The 21,149-nt window shown below is 35.1% G+C and overlaps 1 protein-coding gene across 23 annotated transcripts in view; it reads right to left on the bottom strand.

Moving 5' to 3' along the window:
- The window catches only part of DTNB (dystrobrevin beta), a 366,632-nt gene that overhangs the window by 249,957 nt on the left and 95,526 nt on the right, over nucleotides 1-21,149 (bottom strand). For all 23 annotated transcript variants that reach the window (XM_074300084.1, XM_074300076.1, XM_074300075.1 and 20 more), the window contains one exon: nucleotides 11,326-11,411. In XM_074300084.1, coding sequence (XP_074156185.1) covers nucleotides 11,326-11,411 — 86 coding nt within the window. The remainder of the gene's footprint in view (nucleotides 1-11,325; nucleotides 11,412-21,149) is intronic.

The following is a 21,149-nucleotide window of genomic DNA, read 5'->3' on the forward strand; positions in this document are numbered from 1 at the left end:
AATATATCACAAAGATCATACACTATGACCAGAAGAAATTTATACCAGGAAAGCTTCTATATTAGGAAAACATAACTGACCAGATCAGTAAAAGCCAAGATGGGGGAGAAAAGGTAGGGACTTGTCTGAGTTCTCCCCTAAGCCTCTCCAAATATCTTTAAATAATGAATCTAAACAAATTTTAGAGGATAAGAACACACAAAAAAGTGAAATGGAACAATTTTCCAGCCAAAGGTATCTTGGAAGCTCAAGGATCTATGGCATTGGAGTAGTTTTGGAGTATAATCACAGTATAGGTTACACTAGCAGAGTCCCAGCCCCAGGAAACCAGGAACAGGCCTGTGGGGCCTCTAAATTGGCAGTGGTGTCAGTGATCTCCAGATCTATTCATCCATAGAGGCCAAAGACAATTCATCAGGAAAAGTCTGGTGTACTAGGATGTGAGTCCCAACCTAGGAAATGGCTTTGGAAGTCACTGAAATGTGGAGGCTGCAATAGTGCTAGTAGCAGCAGACACTGGGGCAATGGCAGCAACCACGGCAGCAACAGTGACCCAGTAACAACATTAACAGTTTTCAGAGATCTCACAAGTTCCAGAACAGATAGTCAGAGGGAGTTTTCTGGGAGCTCTTTACTGGCACTATGACAGGACTCTGTTGTTTTTGCCTACACTCACATCTGGGTAGCAATACTGGCTCACAGTAGAGGTCCTCTAGAAGGACCTCTGAAAACAGTTGTACACAACCCCTGAAACTTGGGACATTACACCCTACACCCTGGAAACAGAGTCCTACTTTAACAAAGAGTTAAAAGCCAAAGAATAGGCTGGGGAAATAAGCAAACAACAGAAAAAGATTCTGACCACAAAAACCTACTCTGTTGACAAGGAAAATCAAAATATACACTAAGAAGGTGATAACAAAGTCAAAACTCCTGCATCCAAAGCCTCCAAGAAAGATAAGAATTGGTCTCAGGACATAGAAGTACTCAAAAAGAATTTTGAAAACCAAGTAAAAGAGGTAGAGGAAAAATTGGGATGAGAAAAGAGAGTGATGCAAAAGGAAAAACAAAAATCTAACGAAGACAAGAATTCCTTAAAAGCAAAATTGACCAAATGTGAAAGGAGGTACAAAAGCTCACTGAGAAAAATAATTCCTTAAAAATTAGAACTGAGCAAATAGAAGCTAATTAATATGCAATAAAACAAAATCAAAAGAATGGGGAAAAAACAGGGGGGAAATGTGAAATATCTAATTGGGGAAAAAAAAAAAAAAAACCCTTACCTAGAAAATAGATCCAGGAGAGATAAGTTATATATTTTTGGTCTACCTGAAAGATATATGATTAAAAAAGGATCCCGGACATCATCTTTCAAGACATTATCAAGGAAAATTGCTCTGATATCCTAGATCCAGAGGGTAAAATAAAAATTGAAAGACTCTACCAATGACTTCCTGAAAGAGATCCCAAGATGAAAATTCTCAGGAATATGATTGTCAAATTCCCAGATCAAAGAGAAAATATTATAAGCATCTAGAAAGAAACAATCCAATTATGGTGGAGCCACAGTCAGGATAACACAAGATATAGCAGCTTCTACATTAAAGTATTGGAGGGTTTGGAATATTATATTTCAGAAAGCAATGGAGCTAGGATTACAACCAAGAATAGCATACCCAGCAAAATTGAGTATAATTCTTCAGGGGAAAAAGCTGTCATTCAATGAAACAGGACTTTCAAGCACTTATAATGAAAGACTGAATAAAAAATTTGATTTTTAAATATAGGATTCAAGAGAAACATAAAAAGGTAATCGGGAAAGAGAAATCATAAGGGCTTAATAAGATTTATCTGTTTACATTCCTACAATATATTGTTTGTTAGCTATTTATATTCCTATATGGGAAGAGGATACTGGTAATTCATAAGAACTTCCTCATTATTGGGGCAGTTAAAAGGAGTATGCATAGACAGAGGACAGATGTGAGTTGAATAAGAATAATATCTAGCAAATAAAATAAAATAAAGGAGTGAGAAAGAAACATATTGAGAGAAAGGGAGAGATGGGAATGATATAAATTATTTGCCATAAAAAAGACAAGAAAAAGTTTTTACAATGGGGGGGGAAGAGGGGCAGGGAATAGGGAGTGGTCAGTTTTATATTCCTAACTGGATGGTATATTCCTCAATGCTAGGTAAATAGCTGTTGATTAATATGCTGTTATCCCTTTCATATCGTAGCTTTGTCCATCATGGTTCTGATATATCATAGATCAGCATAAGAAATTAAATGGGAATTTGCGGGGGGGGGGGGGGGTTAGTTCTACAGAAACTATAGATATAGTATGAAAGCCAGCAGATGACAAAGTTTTAGAAACTCAGAAATGTATAAAATACATGTATAGTATTATATAACATTTTATGTTCTAATACTATAAATATATCCAAATTTTACAGTAAGATACTGAAAACATTCCATAAAAGAAAAAGAAAATATTCATACTTCTTCTCTGATATGAGGGGAGTCAAAACATTTTATGTGGATTTTCCAAACTGGGGTGGGAAAGAGGGAGGTAAAACAATGCATCTTTACCACCATCCCCATGCAGAAGAGATAACAACGTATAATTTTATACCTCTTGTCTTCACTTTAGATCAATATCATATACAATATCAATTTTCTCACCAGCTTTTTGGGTTTGTTTTAATTTTTCTTGGTTAAAACTGAGTTCTCTTTGTTTTCTCAGTTTTATCTATTCCATTTATTGGTTTGCCATTCTGTTTTGTTTCCCTGTATTCACTCCTTCTTCTCTTAGCTTCAGAATAGCAGCTGTTGTGAAAGGATAAAAGTGATGCTTAATACAGTGATTGGGGTCACTGAGAATTTTCTTATATTGTCTTAAAAAAAACTAAAGGAGGGGCAGCTAGGTGGCGCAGTGGATAGAGCACCAGCCTTGAATTCAAGAGGACAAAAGTTCAAATCTGGTCTCAGACACTTAACACTTCCTAGCTGTGTGACCCTGGGCAAGTCACTTAACCCCAGCCTCAAAAACAAACAAACAAAAAACTAAAGGGAATTTACTTTTGTAATAAAAAATAGTTTGTGTTGACATATTTCCTATAATTATATGAAAAACTCTAATATGGCATTAGTATAAAATAATCACATAAAACATGAAAAGAGGATGCTCTAATAGAGAGAACATAATGTATAAAAAAATTTTTTAATTTCTTTTTAGAAGGTGACCTTAAGTATAGGATAATCTATATGTGTGAATAAATAGTTTAAAAATAAATGTTTCCTTAAAAATTAAGACTGCACATCAACATACCAACGCAGAAGATTTGGCAACTATTTACATTTAAGTTAACTGAAGCCTAACACATCCTCCTAATTTTTCAGTAACTCCTAAGTCTCCATGAATATTTTTTGCCCATTAATCTCTAGAACTTTTTCTCTTATATCTATGATTATAGTTATTATGACCTGAATTTTTGTATTTCAACTTTTTTAAAGCTTTGTATTATTTAATAAAAATCATTTTAGATTTTCCCCTCATTTTTATTGATTTTGGCTATATTATTGTATTGCATTATAACATATAACCATTCACCTACAGTTGAACATTTATGTTGCTTCCTTAACACTTTAAGGGCATATTTTTCAAAATGGAATTAATAAGTTGAGTATGATCATTTTTGTAATTTTTACTGTTTTATTGTCCAAAAAGATTTTTTACAATTTAGAGTTAAACTAGCAATGAACAATCATATCAGCTTTTCTTGCCAGCATTGAATTTAATTGCTTTAATTATTCTAGTTAACTTCACGAATGTAAGATGATGAATAATTTTTAAATTTGTATCTCTTTTGCCTATCAAATGGGAAATGGCTAAACAAAATATAATGTAATCAGTATTATTGTGCTGTAAGAAATAACAACTATAATGAATATAAAGAAATATAGAAAGACATATGAACTGATACAAAGTTAAGTAAGCAGAACTAGAAAAATTTTATACATAGTAACTACAACTAGTGATGGAAAGAACTAGAAGGAAGGAAGGAAGAGAGGGAGGGAGGAAGGCAATGAATGTTTTGGAATTATAAAGAACAGGCTTTGTCCCAAAGGAAGAAATAAGTGAAGACATCTCATTAACGCCTCTGCAAAGAGATTTACATAAGATTTTTTAAAATGATAAAAAATTTAAAAATCAAATAAAAAAGAACAAAGCACAACTCTATCTACTCTATAAGTACATTAAATGACTGCTAGAATTATACCAAAGAAGAGTGAAGACAAAGGTAGACGAGCAGAAGTACAAGCACAGGTACTGCTCACTTCAGATGCCTACTTTAGTTCAATTCCAAGGAATGTTTGTATATTTTCTGGTAGAGTAGTAGTTCTGTGAGCAGAGAAGGGCTTGTCCACAATCTTGAACACCATCCCACCCTCTCTTAATCCTATGTACCTAATAATCTTTCTCAGGTGGGAATCAAGGAAAAGGCTCAGCAAGAGCCTGAAGCCAAGGATACCACCATTTTTATTGTAATATTTATGTATTTCTTAACCATTTAACTTTCAAAAAGTCATTTCTACAGTTTTTACTAGGTTCTTTTTTTTATTTGTCATATTTTTAATGTAAATGGGTATATGTATATATATATGCATATATATATATAATAAAGGTGATCTTAACAGAAGCTATACAAAACAAAAAAAGATTCTGAGAATCATGGAAAGGATGCAAATAACTAAATGAAAAGAAATATAGTGATTTTATTTTAAAACAAATATGCCTCTAAACATCATCCAAACTGATATTAAACAGGTAAATAATTTAATGCTGGTAATTATCATTGTCGTATGATGTAAACCATTAAATTTCATATTTAAAAGGGATTTCTAGGATCTAATCCAGGGATTCTTAATCTTTTTTGTGTCATGAACTCCTTCTCAGAAGACTTTTTAAATATATAAAAAGAATTACAAATAAAATAAATTAGAATAGAGATGTATTTTTTCCACTCAAGTTCCTAACCTCCTCCCAAAATAAATCTGTCTATCTTGTGGATCCATGGACCCCAGATAAAGAACCCCAATCTAGTCTAATCCTCAGATTTTACAAAGTAGAAAAGTAGAAGAAATTAAAGGAATTACCCAAGCTCTACTGATGGGAAGTAAAGAAATGAAGGCTGTCTCACATCTCCAGATTTCAAATCTGGTCTTAAGCTGCTTCCTGTCACATTCTGATGGGAAGTAGCAATGGAGATTTAAGTCCCAGACTGATTAAACACATCTTAAAGGATCATATTTCAGAATCCAGTAGTAAAGAAGTAAATAATTACATCTTTGCATTTACATTTAAGTAAATAATCTTATTTTGTTAGGTAGTTAATTATCATAAATTGGCTTTGAAGTTTTTAATATTCTCAGTTTAGTCTCTATGCTAAAAAAATTTTTAGATTTTGTTAATAATTTTAAGTATATAGAGTTCTATGTTCCCTCAGAATTTAGTATGTATGTGTACATATATAAATATATACTTATATATATATACATGTGTACATATATACACATATGAACAAAAGAAACAGAGATTCCTAAGTTTGCCAAATTGTTTTGTCATCACTTCCATATAACTGGCATCAAGTCACTATAAAATGTGAGGGCTGAGAACTTAGATGAGTTCTAAAAAAAAATCTAATTATAAATTACCTCAAGTCTTTCACAACAATCAGAGATGTTATCTAATACTAAAGGAAATTATATAGTCAAGTATAGAAAGAATAAATTTTTTAAAAAGAAAGAATAGAAAAATGAGAGGTAAAAATGTGATCAGAAAAGGTCAAATTGGGAAGATGGAAAAAACGGAACAAGTAGGCACAGTGAATATAAATCTGAAGGCAAAAGAAAATTAAAGATAAATATTACCTAGAACAGAATCAATGATTTGAAAAATGAAGGAAATAGAAAATATGAGCAAAAGATAGGAGAAAAATACATCATCAAAGTACCAAAGAATGATCCTTTAGTATAACCCTCTGTTACTTGTTAATACATTAACATTTCATTTATAAGACAATCTGAAATTATCTGCAAAATTCTCAAAAGCCAAGAAGGAAAGAACCAAAATATAAGCCACTGGATATGTAGAGGCCATAAAGTTCACTTACTCAAAAGAGAACCTCCTTACTTAAATCTCGTTTAGTTTTAACACAAATAATTCTTAAAAGGCTATTCAATAGTTTTTTTTTGTTTGTTTGTTTTTTTTGGCTGAGGCTATTGGGAGTAAGTGACTTGCCCAGGGTGACACAATCAGGAAGTGTTAAGTGTCTGAGGTCACATTTGAACTCAGGTCTTCCTGACTGTAGTAGGGTTGGTGCTCTATCTACTATGCCACCTAACTGCCCCAATATCTTCTTATCTTTCCTTTTTCATATCTTTATTTGCCCTGCTAAGGGGAGCCAAATACATATGTATATGGAATACATACAGAGCGTGTCTTATGCCTTGTATTCTAGACTAGATGAATCTAAGGAGCTGATATCTTCCACATGTTCAGTCTCAGTTCCAAGAATTGAATCACCATGTATTGTTGATTTAGACTTCTAGCATGAAGCACTGGACATCCACACTCCCCACCCCCAGCTCCATACCCACTCTTTAGAATTAGAAGAACCACAGATATTAATGCCAATTTCCTCACATTTTTGCCATTTTAATCTTATCACACAGAACCAGGGAGGATGGTTTTTCCTAGTACATGGCCAGCAAATTTCTACTTCCTGCTCTTTGAGCTCCAGAGGTCCAAAGTGCTATATGCTGAAGCATTATACTCTTGCTACTACCTCTCTGTATTTTCACTGTCTACCTCCTTCTGCTATTTCCTTACATTTTCTTCTAGAACCTCAGTTGTTGACTGATGTCAGACTTTTAATGCCATTTGTGGTTTTCTTGACAAAGATACTAGAGTTATTTGCCATTTTCTTCTTCAGCTCATTTTACAGATGAGGAACTAAGACAAACAGAATTAACGGACTTGCCCAGGATTACACAGCTATTAAGTACCCCAGGCCAGTGAGATCTGAACTCATAAAGATGAGCCTTTCTGATTCCACGTCCAGTGTTCTATTCATTGTACCACTTAGCTGTCCTCTAGAACCTTCACTTTATGATTTAATTTTATTTCATCCTATTTCTCTTACTTTCACACACTATGTCTTTCTGCACTCACTCAAACTTGAGTGGCACTCACTCAAGACATTCCTGGTCATCTTCTACACTGCTGATTGCTCTTTGTTTCATGACTCATGTCTCCTGATGAAGAGAGCCAAAAAAATGAGTTGGTTGGTATATTCCTTGCTCATGCAAGCTACTACTCAAGTATTCTGGCTTGCCAGTTCTATCATCTCCCTCAACAATCATAAAAGGAATAGTCCTTCTAATAGACACACCAATTCCATGATTTTAAACTATTTCATCATACTTTCCAATTTTTTTAATCTCTCCTTTTGGATCATTCCTTCTAAACTTGTCTTTATATGGATTCCAACCTTTAATCTATTTAATTTTCTGCATTCACAGTCTATACTCCAGCTCTAGCTTCACATTTTTCTCTTTACAGTCTTGACCTCAGAGTTCAGCTATATACTTTGCGCTACCTTTGAATCATTTTCATCTTTGCCTTATCATTTACACCTTACCAATCCCTGGCTATAGTGTTCCTACTCTCATGATGAAAATCACTGAAGGAATTCGCACTATCTGCTACCCAAAGGGAAGATAAACTAGCTTACTTATCTAACTGAGGAAGTATAGAAGGGAGCAACAGGTACATAAAATCATTACTACGATCTTGACAAGTACTCTCCCTTCAAATTATTTTGGAAAGAGTTTAAGACCCTGAGCTCAAGAACCCTGGAATAGAAGCGTCTCTTCTAGACCCATCTTCACAGACTACCCACCTATACTTCCAGTATAGTTTCTAAAATTATCATCCAGGGAATGTACCCTTGTTAAAATGCTACTTCAACTACATACTTAACAAGTACTACAGCCCCTTCCTTCATAATAGACATAGCAAATGAAGACCCAGAAAAGTTCTCAGCATTGTCAAAAGGTTCAACATCAAAGAGTTATAGTTCTAACAGTGGCAATAACAGAAGATAATAATGCATCTGTTACAACACCCTACAACACCCTAAGAACCAGAGAATCTTTCCAACTAACTTGCAGCTGAAAATCTCCTATTTGTGCCATCTCCCCTATTAAAATGTCAGCTCTTCAAGAGTAGGAACTGTATTAGATTTTTATTTGTATCATAAGAGTTCAGTACCATGCTAAGCACCTAAGACCTTAATGAATGTTTATACTTGCATTCTTTCCTGAATTTTAGTCTTGTAGTATCAACTGCCTACTGAATGTTCTCTTAGCAAGGCAAGGCCAGAAGGAGACAGGCAGGCAAGAAGGCAGGAAAAAGTGATGGGCAGACAAACACAAATACAAGCAAGCAAGACAGTATTTGTCTCCAGGATCTTACATTGTAAAGGAGAAAGATAATATATAAAAGAGTGCTAGAAAAGAAATGGGAGTTAAAGAAATATGAAGAGACTTAAAAGCTAGCTTGCATGCCTGGAATTTACTCCCTTTTTCATCTCTGCCTCTCAGAATCCTTAAAAAATCAGTTGAGATGCCACCTAATCTGTGAAACCTTTACTAATCATTCCAAGTAATAAGTTTTTTCTCCTTCCTATTACCTTGCCTTTTTTAGAATCTGTGGGTATATATTTTTTAAAAAGCATAACTCTGGAGGCATTTAGTCTCCATGTATAATCCTTGAGGAAGTTAAGTACTTAATAAATGTTCCATTTAGGAAGTCAGAGGTGGATGTATATAGTTTAGAAAATATTCCATCCAATATGTTTCACATAATAGGCTTTTGTCTTTTTAAAAAATACATTTTAAGAAAAAAAAAAAAAGAAACAAGCCCTAAAATATGTTTCTTCCTCAAGCAAAACATAACAAAAGGAATTGCAAATGAATTGCTTGTAACTCTAGCAATTGTAGGTATTGCTGTGGAAACTACAGTTGGTCAGTCTTCATCCCCTTAACTTTGGAGGATTCAATCAGTCAACACCCCTTATAGCAATTAGCTTTAAAAAAAAAAAGCGCAATAGAATTGTGCCTCAAATCAATGTGACTCCTTCTTGTATTGCTTTATATTAAATGAAAAGTTAGGATTATCACAAATATCACAAAGTTTGGCTTTCTGTGCCAATTTGCATTTATTTACTTATAACTAACCCCTAGACTTATTACAGTCAAAAGCAAATATTTGAGTAATCAGAAATACTAAAATATTAACAATATCTGTTAATGGACCTGCATTGCTATGAAATGGTGGGAGAAGAAAAAACATTTTCCATAGAGGCAATATGGAATCATGAATAGAGTGCTGGATTTGGACTTAGAAAGACCAAAGTTCAAATGCTGTCTCAGACATTTAACTATGTGTTTTATTCTATGCCTGTTTCCCTATTTACAAAATGAGGGAGTTTGATTCTAGAGTCACTTTAAGTTCTAAATCTATGATTTTATGTTCTATGTTCCTCCAAATAAAAATTTCAATTATCAATTATTTGAATATATGTCAAGTCATTTGTTGATATCACTGGAGATGTGAAACATAATAGTTATTGTTAGAAAAAAGAACAATAATATTGATTCTCCTTACAAATTCTAAAGCATATTACTGTTTTTATTTAACTGGCATAGTGTTCAAGCAAGCAATCTAAGAGGTTAGACTCTTTGCACATCACAGAACTCCCCCAGTAGAGTTTTACTCATCTGCCTTTTAGCTAATTTTCCTCTTCCATTTGAGATTTTACTTTAGAGACCATTTAAAGAAAACTGTCATCATTTGAGTTTCAGAGACACCCATATAAACTCAGTACATATAAGCACAACAATTTGAACATAAAAACACATTTTCTCCAAACTGACAGTAACAAGAAGAAATTAGAGTAATTATGGTACCTCATTCACCATGATTGTCAATCTTGCATTATTTAAATGTAGTAGAATATTATCATTCACAAAAATCATTGCATTTCCATATACATTAAACCAACCTATTCCCCCCACCCCAAGGCTGAGATAGCTATTGTTGCTTCCAATTGCTTAGAAGACAGTGAGCCTTTAATAATGAATGATTAATTGATCATGTATGGTATACAACTAATTCCACATTTCTCAGGGGTTTTTCTATTCTTAATTAATTTTGGCAGTCTGAAAATTACATTTTTCAATCACTTCCACAAAAACCTCAACTTAGTTTCTTTTTCTCCTCAAATCCAGCAAAAATTTATCTCATTTTATATTTCTCTCTATTACTACAGTTTGGCATGAGAAGTTACAAAATGATTTCCAACTCTCAAACACAATATCTGTGGGTACTATCTTATAAATCACCAAAAAGGGGAGATTGAATTATTTCTTTATCATGAAATGCTTTCAACCTTTTGTGGTTAAGGGTAATGTTGTTCTTACCTTTTTTTATTCTCAATTAATTGAGATGATCCTAGAGATCAACAACTCATTAAAACACAAATGCAGGCAACACTCACTACCATGATAAAATACAAGATATAGACAATTGAGATTCACACCTAACATCATATTATCCTGTAAATCAAGTGTTTCACCCTCACTTATGAAATCTCTCAGAAAAAAAAGAAGTAAAATTAGATTTATATCTCATTTCCTGTTTTCTCCTAAACTCTTCTGAAAGGGCTTAAGAAATAATGAAATGGTCAAAAGAAAGTTACCACAGAGAAAAGAAACAATAATTTTAAAAAACTAAAACTAAACAGATCATCAGACCTTATGTGGCTAAGATATAGAGCATTAATAAATAGCTAAAATATAATAGTCTTGGATAAACAATGGGGAAATAAACAACAACAAAAAAAGAAACTCAAGCTTCTACTCCAAATAAAAGAGATCAATACTTTCCTATTGTTCTATAAAGCTTTTGGTATATACAACATATTAAGGAGAGGGCAACAAAATAAATGTCATCCTACTGACTCTGACTCTAAAAAATGAAAGACTGTTGATAGAAAATGAATTAAACCAATCGGTCAGAAATGTTTCATCTGAACAGTAGTCAACATTACAAGTTCATTTGACACGAGTGGCTACCTAGGAACAAAGAACAGAAGAAATACAATGTGTCAGCTCAAACATATTAAAAATTAACTGCAGACTGTATAAAGGTTAGACTGATAAAATAATTTCCGAAATAAGAAGAAAATACTTACATCTTAATTTGTCCAGCATTTTCCCACCACACATGGTTGCTAACATAGCTTTAACTGAAAATACCGTCAACTTTCCTCGGCCCTCACTGCAAAATAAATTACATTAGAAATAATTGCTACTTGGAACCATTAAGTCAAATAAACAAATGGAAATACTAAAGTCAAAGCAATTAGTTAATAGTCTGTGTTGGGCTATCACTCTTCATGTGATAGAAGTTTCTCAAAGTATTGGAGTTTATTAAAATTAAAGTATTACAGAAATATTTTCTGGAATTCTTGAAAATACTGGATTATTTTCACATTGAATCATGGCTTTTTCTAAACCAACACAATGATATTGAGATTAAAATGTAAGTTGGTAGTGAATTTTTTAAAAGACCACACCAGTTAATGAAGAGGGATTGGACATTTGTCAGGTGAAAAAAACTTCTATCAATTCAAGTAAACATTTTGTCTACAACTTACCATCTTAAAGAGTTGCTTGGAAGGCTAAGAGGTTTTATTAGACATGACATGTTACTGACCTAAAAAGGGAGGAAGGATTTTAACAGCAGTGTGTGTGTGTGTGTGTGTGTGTGTGTGTGTGTGTGTGTGTGTGTGTGTGTGTGTGTGTGAGATTTTCTCTTTGGTTCAGTTTCCTAGAGGTCTCTGGGAGCAGCCTTCATTTCAGTTCAGTAATCACCCCAAGTACAGCCAGGTGCTAAAGTCCAAATCCTTTATTGTCTCCTTCAAAGTCTTGTCTCTTTTCTTGGGGCTTCGGCTAGCTTTCTTGGAGGCCTTCCGAGTCTTGGTTTCAGTGGAGGAAGTGTAGGAGGACAGCCCTGCCAGCACAGTGCTGATGAAGATAGAAATGAATAGTCCAAGGGCTTGTGCTTCAGCCTCCAGCCACCACAAAGGTGGATGATGGAATGAATGCATCTCAGCCTCCGAGAGTTTCTAGTGTGCTTGTCTTCTCTGGCCTTCTCTTGTTCTAGAATTAGATCAATCATGCTGAACCATGCTAAATGAGATAACCATTGTCTTTATCAATTCCACTGACTTAGTATCTTGTAAGAATCCTTTGTTTCAAGTTCAGAGTTCTAGCCCATAAAGTGTGTGTGTGTGTGTGTACTAAAGTTATATCAAATTCTTCCTTATTTATTGCTATTGTAAGACTGACAATAAAATAGAGTAAAAAAGCTAAAGCAGACAAAAGAATTGAAGAATAGTCAAGGAACACTCTTAGCTGGAATGGTTTCACCCATACTAATTTGCCACCAATCTAGTTTCTGACCCAACAACTCTATTGAAATTGCACTATCCAAAGTCACTAATGAATATCATTCCTGCCACATCCAGTCTTCATCCATCCTAACCTCTAGAGCATTTGACACTGTTGACCACAATCTTCTCCTCAGCATTTGACACTGTTCTTTTTTTTTTCATTTAATATTATAGATAATTTTGCTGGCTATGATATATTTTGATGAGGGAGAAAAGCAGACAGACCAGTATGTAAATGACCTTACATCCTCTAAAGAAAAATTTCCTTTCTTATACAAACTTATAGTCTCTGGAGAAACTCCTTTGTTATACAAACTTCTCCATATCCCATGGAAGCTGAAAAGTCTTATCAGATACAAATCCTGTTTTATTATCCTGTTGTGTATAAAATAAAGATCTCAAGCTATGCTTCCTTGCAATACGATTTCTCTCTGGAAACATATTGCCCGCCAAGACATCTTGGTGTTCTTTTCCTAATCAATAAAGACTTTCTTGTCACAGATTTGAGTAGGTGAACTCTTTCACCATGAATCTGGCTTTGGCACTTTGGAAGGAGGAGGAGACAGACAGAAAGAGAAAGAAATTGCAGACCCATCCTTGCCCAGTATCACACCCTCTTCATTTGGTAGCCCTTGAGGTTTTTTTTATTTTGTTTTGTTTTGTTTTTTTAACGGAGGTAAGCTGGAAATATCTCCCTTCTATAGCAGGGGACAGTTCTAAATTCCTGGGAATTGTGGCCAGAACTGTTGGGAGCTAAGTAGCTCTGAGGATCATTTGGCTCGGGATGCTGGGTGCAAACGAATTCCTGTATATTGACAAATAGCCCTCTTATTAAATGGAGTGTTTGTTGGACCTTACAGAGACATCTGCTAAAGGTCGACCTATAGAATTGGGAAGTTTTCGAGCTTGTGTGGTGGCAAAAATGGGTCAGCTCTTCTCCTCCATCCCTAAAGATTCACCATTGGGCTGTCTCTTGAAAAACAGGGACAAATTTGGCCTCAAAGATTTAAAATTGAAAAGACTTATTCACTTTTGTAATGCTGTTTGGCCTCAATATAAGTTAGACAACCATGAGGCATGGCCAATTAATGTCTCAATCAATTTCACTACTATTAGGGAATTAAACTTATTTTGCAGGAACAAGGCAAATGGACAGAAGTTACTTATGTGCAGGCCTTCAGGGGCCTCTCCCGGGATCCTAAACTGCAGCTAACTTGCACGATGTTTCTGGTTAAGTTTATTGAGGGGGAGCTGGGGATGGACACTAAATCCCCTGAAGGACTCTCTCTTTTCTATTCCTTTGGGGGTGTGAGGAGCGTCTGCCCCCCCTTACAGCCCCCAGCAGTACCCTCCTGACTTGCCCCCAGAGCTGGACTCTGGGAATACTCTGATGCTTTGTCCTTCTCAGCTGAAAAGAATTCTGCATCTATTGCAAGATATCTGTGAACCTAGGGAAGTCTCAGTCATATTTTGTAAGGGACACCAGAAGGAAGATTCACCTCAGGCTAAGGGAAACAGGCTGGCAGATTTAGCTTCGAGAGCTGCTTCTCTTTCATCACTGATAGCTTCTTTAATTCCCCAGGTGCCTGAGTCTTTTATTCCTCCCTATAGCTCGCAGGAAACAGCTCATGCAAAAGAACAGGATTATACTCTTTCCCCCTTTGCTTGGTTTTAAACGAAGCACATTTTCACTGGCCACAAGCTGGGAGAAACAATCAAACAGGTGGGCCGGGCTTGCTCAATCTGTGCCCAGGTAAACCTGAAGGAACTGTTAAGCCCCCACCTCTGCTGAAGCCAGTCCAGAGGAAAGGCACATACTCTGGTGAGGATTGGCAACTAGACTTCACACATAGGCCCCCTTGTAGAGGTTTTAAACTGCTTCTGGTATTTGTTGATACATTCACTAACTGGGTTGGAGCCTTCCTTTTTAGGATTCCTTCCTTAAAGTTTCTGCATAACCTCTTGAAAAGCGGAGGTGTCTGTGCTCTAGTCAACATCTCTTGCTGTGTGTACATTAACAACTCAAAGAAAATTGAGCAGCTTTTCACACCCCACCCAGTCCTCCTTTGGATGAAGTTCATGGATATGGACCCTACTGGTTCCTATACTGCTTATATTTGCTCCCTGCATTTTCAGATTGCTTGTGAGATTTATTTCCTCTAGGCTCCGAGCTGCCAACTTCCAGCTTCTCTTATGACCAGGGGATCCTGAGACAACTGATGTACAAACTTCACATCCACTGAATACTTGGTTGCAGCTTTCAGATCTCTATTCTCCTCTCCAAGCACCTCCCCTTCTATGCCCATTTCCAGCAGGAAGCAGCTAGATTAAGATCAACGACCCTTTCCCAAAAGAATTTGTGCTTATTGTCTGAGGGGGGAGAAGATGATGAGGGAGAAAAGCAGACAGACCAGTATATAAATGACCAACAAAACCTTTCATCCTCTAGAGAAAAATTTCCTTTCTTATACAAACTTATAGTCTCTGGAGAAACTCCTTTGTTATACAAACTTCTCCATATCCTATGGAAGCTGAAAAGTCTTATCAGATACAAATCCTGTTTTATTATCCTGTTGTGTATAAAATAAAGATCTCAAGCTATGCCTCCTTGCAATACTATTTCTCTCTGGAAGCATATTGCCCACCAAGACATCTTGGTGTTCTTTTCCTAATCAATAAAGACTTTCTTGTCACAGATTTGAGTAGGTGAATTCTTTCACCACGAATCTGGCCTTGGCACTTTGGAGAGAGGAGAGAGACAGACAAACAGAAAAAGAAACCACAGACCCATCCTTGCCCACCCTCTTCAATTTGGCCACACATCTAGTTATTTTGATTGCCAGTAGATAGGATTCCAGGACCTCCCGTCTTTTATCACAGCTGCTGCTAAGTCCTGCAAAATCTGATTGTAGCTTTAGTGTATTTAAATTGTCTTTTTTTCTTGTTTCCTACAGAATGCAAGAAATAATCCAAGAAAATTGTCCTAGAGTAATAGAACATGAGGGAAAAATCCATTGATCCCCTCAATGAGAAAGAATAAAGACCGCAGGTCCTGGAATCATATCTACTGGCAATCAAAATAACTAGACTTGTGGCCAAATATATCATATCCAGCAAAATTAACTATAATATTAAATGAAAAAAAGGACATTCAACTAACTACAGATTTTCAGGACTTTCTTTCAACCAAACCTAAACTCAATAGAAAATTTAACATATAAGAACCAATATCAAAGATCAATTTCAATGAACTTAACATGGGCAAATTATTTATGTTTTTTATATGGAAATGCATACTACAACGTATGTCAGCAACTGGGTAAATCAAAAGAAAGATAGGGAAAGAGTTGAGTAGACTCTAAAAAGCAAAACCACCTAGAAAAAGATAAAAACTATGTTATACAAATGAGGTGCAGAAGAATAAACAGAGGCATTAGAGGAAGGAGAAGGGCTTGTAATTCTGAAAACTATATTAGGAATGGGTTAAATAGAAACACTATATATACATTATCAAGGGTATAGCCTCTTTGGAAATCTATAAAGAAATAAAGGGAAAAGGGGGTAGGGGAAGAAGATAAGGGAGAAGGTTAAGTAATAACAAGACAAAGCAAGAATTTTAGCAGAAGAGTTAGCAGGGATAGTAAAGAATATACAGTCAAACTTAAAGATTCGATTAAGAGAGAAATCTACAGCTTAACTATAAATTGCTTGAAGGAGATGAGAAGGATTAAAGAGAAAAAATAATAAGAAAAAGAAAAAGAAATTCAGGTACAAAATGCCATTGAAGCCTTTCCTAATTCTCTCATTTTTGTGTCCTTTTCATGAAATTATGTTGCATTTATCTTTGTATTTTACATTTAGGTATATATGTGTGCGTTATTTCCCAACAGTAGAATTAAGTTCCTCTATAATCAATCAACAAATCAATAAACATCTATTAAGTAGCTATTATATGCCAAGCACTGTGTTTAGAGCTGAGAATACAAGAAGAGGCAAAAGACAGTCCCTGCCTTCAAGGAGCTTGCAACTTACTGGGAAAGACAACATACAAACAAATATAGACAAAGTAAGCTATATACAGGATAAATAGGAGATAATTATCCAAGGGAAGGCTCTGGAAATAAAAGGGATCAGGCAAGGCTTCTTGTAGAAAGCAGAATTTTAAACAGAACTTAGAAGAAGCCAAGGAGGTCAGTAGTTGGAGCAGAAGAGAGAGTGTTCCAGGCAAGGCAGAAAGATGGAGAAAATACCCAGAGCCAAGAGATGGAGAGTCTTGTTTGCAGAACAGCTAGGAAGCCAAAACTCCTGGATCAAAGTATACCTGTTGGAGAATAAGATGTTGGAAGACTAGAAAATTAAGAGGGAACTATGTAATGAAGGGCTTGAATACCGGACAGATTATTTCGTATTTTGCTCTGAGGCAATAGATAGTCACTGGAGCTTATTTAGTAGGAAGATGATTTAATCAGGCTTTCACTTCAGGAAAACCACTTTACTGGAGGAATGGAGGATGTATTAGATTGAGGAGACTTGAGGCAGGCAGAACACCAGCAGGATATTGCTGTCATCTAGGCACTGTGAGAAATGGATGGGTATTTATTCCAGTTTCCACAGTTATGAAAATTAAATTGGAGAAATGAAACAAATTAGAAAACTGAAACTCACAACAACATCAAGGAATAATCAAGACTGGAGGTTAGTTATCTTTCCCCAAAAGAACGTAAGCTCCTTGGGGTCAGGGACTGACTTTTGTGTTCAGGCTTGGTGGCCTGAGATTTAAAAAGAATCTTTTATTCTTTGCCCCTAGCCCTCCTCTATTACCTTTCCCCTTTTAGAATGGAAGCTCCTTGGGAGCAAGCACTGGCTATGTAATGAGGGGTGGAGATTCTTGTCCTGTAACTTCTGTAGTATCCAATTAATGGGTAATCAGGGGAAGGACTTGTACTTCAGGATAGGAATAAAATGGTGCCTTTGGAGACTCAAAGATGTATCTGCTCACCTAGACACCCATTCTTGCAAACATGTAAAATACATCTTTCCTGCATTCATCAGTGAATCAATGGAGCTCTTGGTAAGATATTTTATTCCTTACAAATGGGAGATCATCCAGTATTTAAACATTATGAGCTGGGGGTGGCCCCTATCAAAGCATAAGGAGATGCATCCCAGGAATATTTCAACAGCCTCGTGGCTCAGTTCTGGAGAACCCCACTCATAGACTGTGCAAGAACCCAGGACCATATTGGTAAGTAATGACACTGATAAAAACAGGATAAAGAAAAGGGAATTAGAGTAGGTTCTGTGTGCAGTCAGGCAACTCTGTGTATAGACCAAAGTTAAGAACAAGGACCCTTTAGTAGCTGGGACCATCTTATGATGTCTGAGGTGTCAGACAGTTTAGTAAGATGGAATTTAATGGCACCAAGAAGTGGGAACTCCTGGGACATACCTCTCATATAGTCCTGAAAAAGAGGGGATGTCAGAAAATCTAGAGTTGAGTAAATATTAGTGATCTAGGATCACTGGAATTTAGAAATCTCCAAGGTGGACTACAGGAGGGATCTTCACAAAAGAAATTGATAAGAAATTCTAGAGGAGAAATAAAGAAGTGGGGTCACGGAAGAGAAGTGATTCATTTCCAGGAAGTAGGGAAGGAACAACTCTGTACTAGACAGAAAGAAAAGCAATTTAAAAACAGGTTGTGTTTGTGTGTGAGGATAAATCTGTTTTGTCTTCTATGATTCTCTCAGGTGGCTGAATTACAAAATAAAAGAAATGGCCATTTTGGGATTTAAAAGCTCTTGTTTTCTGCATCTTGATGCAAAGCAATATGAATGGTTTTTTTTTAAGCTTTCAAGGTTCTCTCCCTAGAGGGGAATGGCCAGAGTTGCTGTGTATGGACTTATATAAAACCAGTCTTTCCAAAGAACAGTAGGCTCCTCAAAAAATCTATGTTCTGGAGTCAGCTTCAGTTTCTCTCTAGATGGGTTCCTATGTTCCCCAATTCCCCAGAGTCCCAAAACTCTTCTCAGGGGATTCTAGCTTCCATAAAAAAGTGTGGGAAATCTAGGCTTGGGAAAATCTAGGGAAATACATTTTACACTTTAAAATCTTTTCCCCTTTCCAATACAGCAGTCCACATAGGGAAGAGTACAAAATGTAGAGGGGAGATAGGAGCCATTGCCATTTTGCTCCCAAGGACCTGTGTCTCCATCTCAGGTCTCAAAAAGTTTTCTGCCATTTCAAAGATTTTAGGCAGCTTAGGAGAATGGAGTTTTTGAGATAGAAGAAGTGTTTTCTCCCAAAAATGTGACCTAAATTATTGTATGTTTAAATTTAAATTGTATATAATAGAATTATTTTCAATTGATTATTTGGGAATGAGATTTTAGAAATAGGTCTGCATTAATAATGAAGTATTATACTAGAAGTTTAAAACTGCATTTGCTTTCATTTTAAGTAAAAAAAAATTGGTTATTAAAACAAAGTTCTCTGGTAACTTACCTAAAGAGGTCATATATTTGTATCTCCTAATTAGAAGAAATATGTTGCTTTCTAAATGGTATATTGGGCAATTTGTAAAAATTATGAGCTATGCTTTAAAATTTTGTCAGCTCTAGAACCAGAAGATCACTATACACTTCAACAACAATACCGTATGAAGATGTATTCTGATGGAAGTGGAAATCTTCAACATAAAGAAGATCCAACTCACTTCCAGCTGATCAATGATGGACAGAAACTACACCCAGAGAAGGAACACTGGGAATTGAATGTAAACTGTTAGCACTACTGTCCTTCTACCCAGGTTATTTATACCTTCAGAATCCAATACTTAACATGCAACAAGAAAATTGGATTTGCACACATATATTGTACCTAGGTTATACTGTAACACATGTAAAATGTATGGGATTGCCTGTCATCTAGGGGAGGAAGTAGAGGGAGGGAGGGGAAAATCTGGAAAAATGAATACAAGGGATAATGTTATAAAAAAAATTACTCATACATATATACTGTCAAAAATGTATAATTATAAAATTAATTTTAAAAAAATTTTTAAAAAAGAAAAAAAATTTTGTCAGCTCTGCTAGACTATATATACATATATATATATGTATATATACATTTTGATAGGTTGAATGGAACATTCAGTTAGAATCTCACAAGCTAATGTATCAATTTTTAAAATAATTATTTTTTCAATTGGTTTCTATGTTAAAATTGGAAACTTGACAGTAAATTACATGAGATTTCAATCCATTGTTGTGATAGTATTGCTATATCTATTTGACTATCACTTATGAAAATTGTAAGATTGCTAATTAAGTTATTTGGGGTGATTTTTATGACATTGAAACCTAAAATTGAAAGTACTATTGATTTGGATTATGTTGGGTAAAGAGAAAGGAATGGGATGTTGGGCACAGAGAAAAATGGGATGCTGGGCTGGCAGCAAATGATATGATGTGAGGACCCAAAAATGATGCAGGTTGTATAGATAGCAGATGATGATAGGCACCAAAAGTTGGGGTTCAGTGATGTGAAGAATTCACAGTGGCCATTCTCTTTGGCAAAAGGCATATTTATTTAGGGAAGAAGTTACAGATAAAATGGAGGGACACATCTAGTTTTGGCTATATTCTACAAGCACATTGTATAGTGCACCTCTGATTAGTGAAACTTGCTATCAAGATGAAATCTTTTAGGATTATAACTGATACTGTTTTAAGTTTTGAATTTGAGAATGATTAAAGTTAGTAACTCTCAATTTGACAGAAATACCAGTAAGTTACACAGATTCCTGAGTTGGCTATAAGGTGGGATTGTTAGCTATTATAATTAGGCCCCTGTTTTTCTTTTCTATCTTATAGCAAATTTCTATAATCAGAGTAAGTAGTCAATAGAAACCATAAGCATAGTTCAAGTATGTAATATGTTGCTGTTTTCAATCTGAAAATATGTAGTAATTATGTTTTATAATTGGGTAAATAAACAATTTGGCTTAGTCTGTGGCTAGATATATATCTGTATGAAATAAGATCTTTAAAGGATTTTATTTAAATGTAAAAACAATTGATACAACTATCTGTAGAACCTGTTATTTTATTGATTATTGAAACTAAAGCTGAAACATTTTTGTAAGGTTTAGAAAAAAGGATTTTAGTGTATTCAAGTTTTCTTGAATGTAACATATATTATGTAACTTATGGAATATTTTGTTATATTATTAATGGTAAAGTAATTTTATTTAAGTTTTTTACTAATGTGGGAATAATATTTATTTGTATAGTATCCTGTGGAATAAGTTTTTTCTTTTGAATAATTTATATTGCAAAGTTACTGGCCAATCCATTGGCCTCTCCCATTCCATCCTACAACAGATCCTGATAAAAGAGGGGGAATAAAAAAAAAAGAGGGGGAATATCTTCTTCCCCAATTCTGAGTGGTGTGTGTGTGTGTGTGTGTGTGTGTGTGTGTGTGTGTGTATGGCCTGTTAGTGAAGGATTTTGTGAATACCTCTGTTATTCTGATAGGATTCCCCCTTTCTGAAAACTGCT

The sequence above is a fragment of the Sminthopsis crassicaudata genome, chromosome 3 (assembly GCF_048593235.1).
Source record: "Sminthopsis crassicaudata isolate SCR6 chromosome 3, ASM4859323v1, whole genome shotgun sequence".
Taxonomy (NCBI): Eukaryota; Metazoa; Chordata; class Mammalia; order Dasyuromorphia; family Dasyuridae; genus Sminthopsis; species Sminthopsis crassicaudata.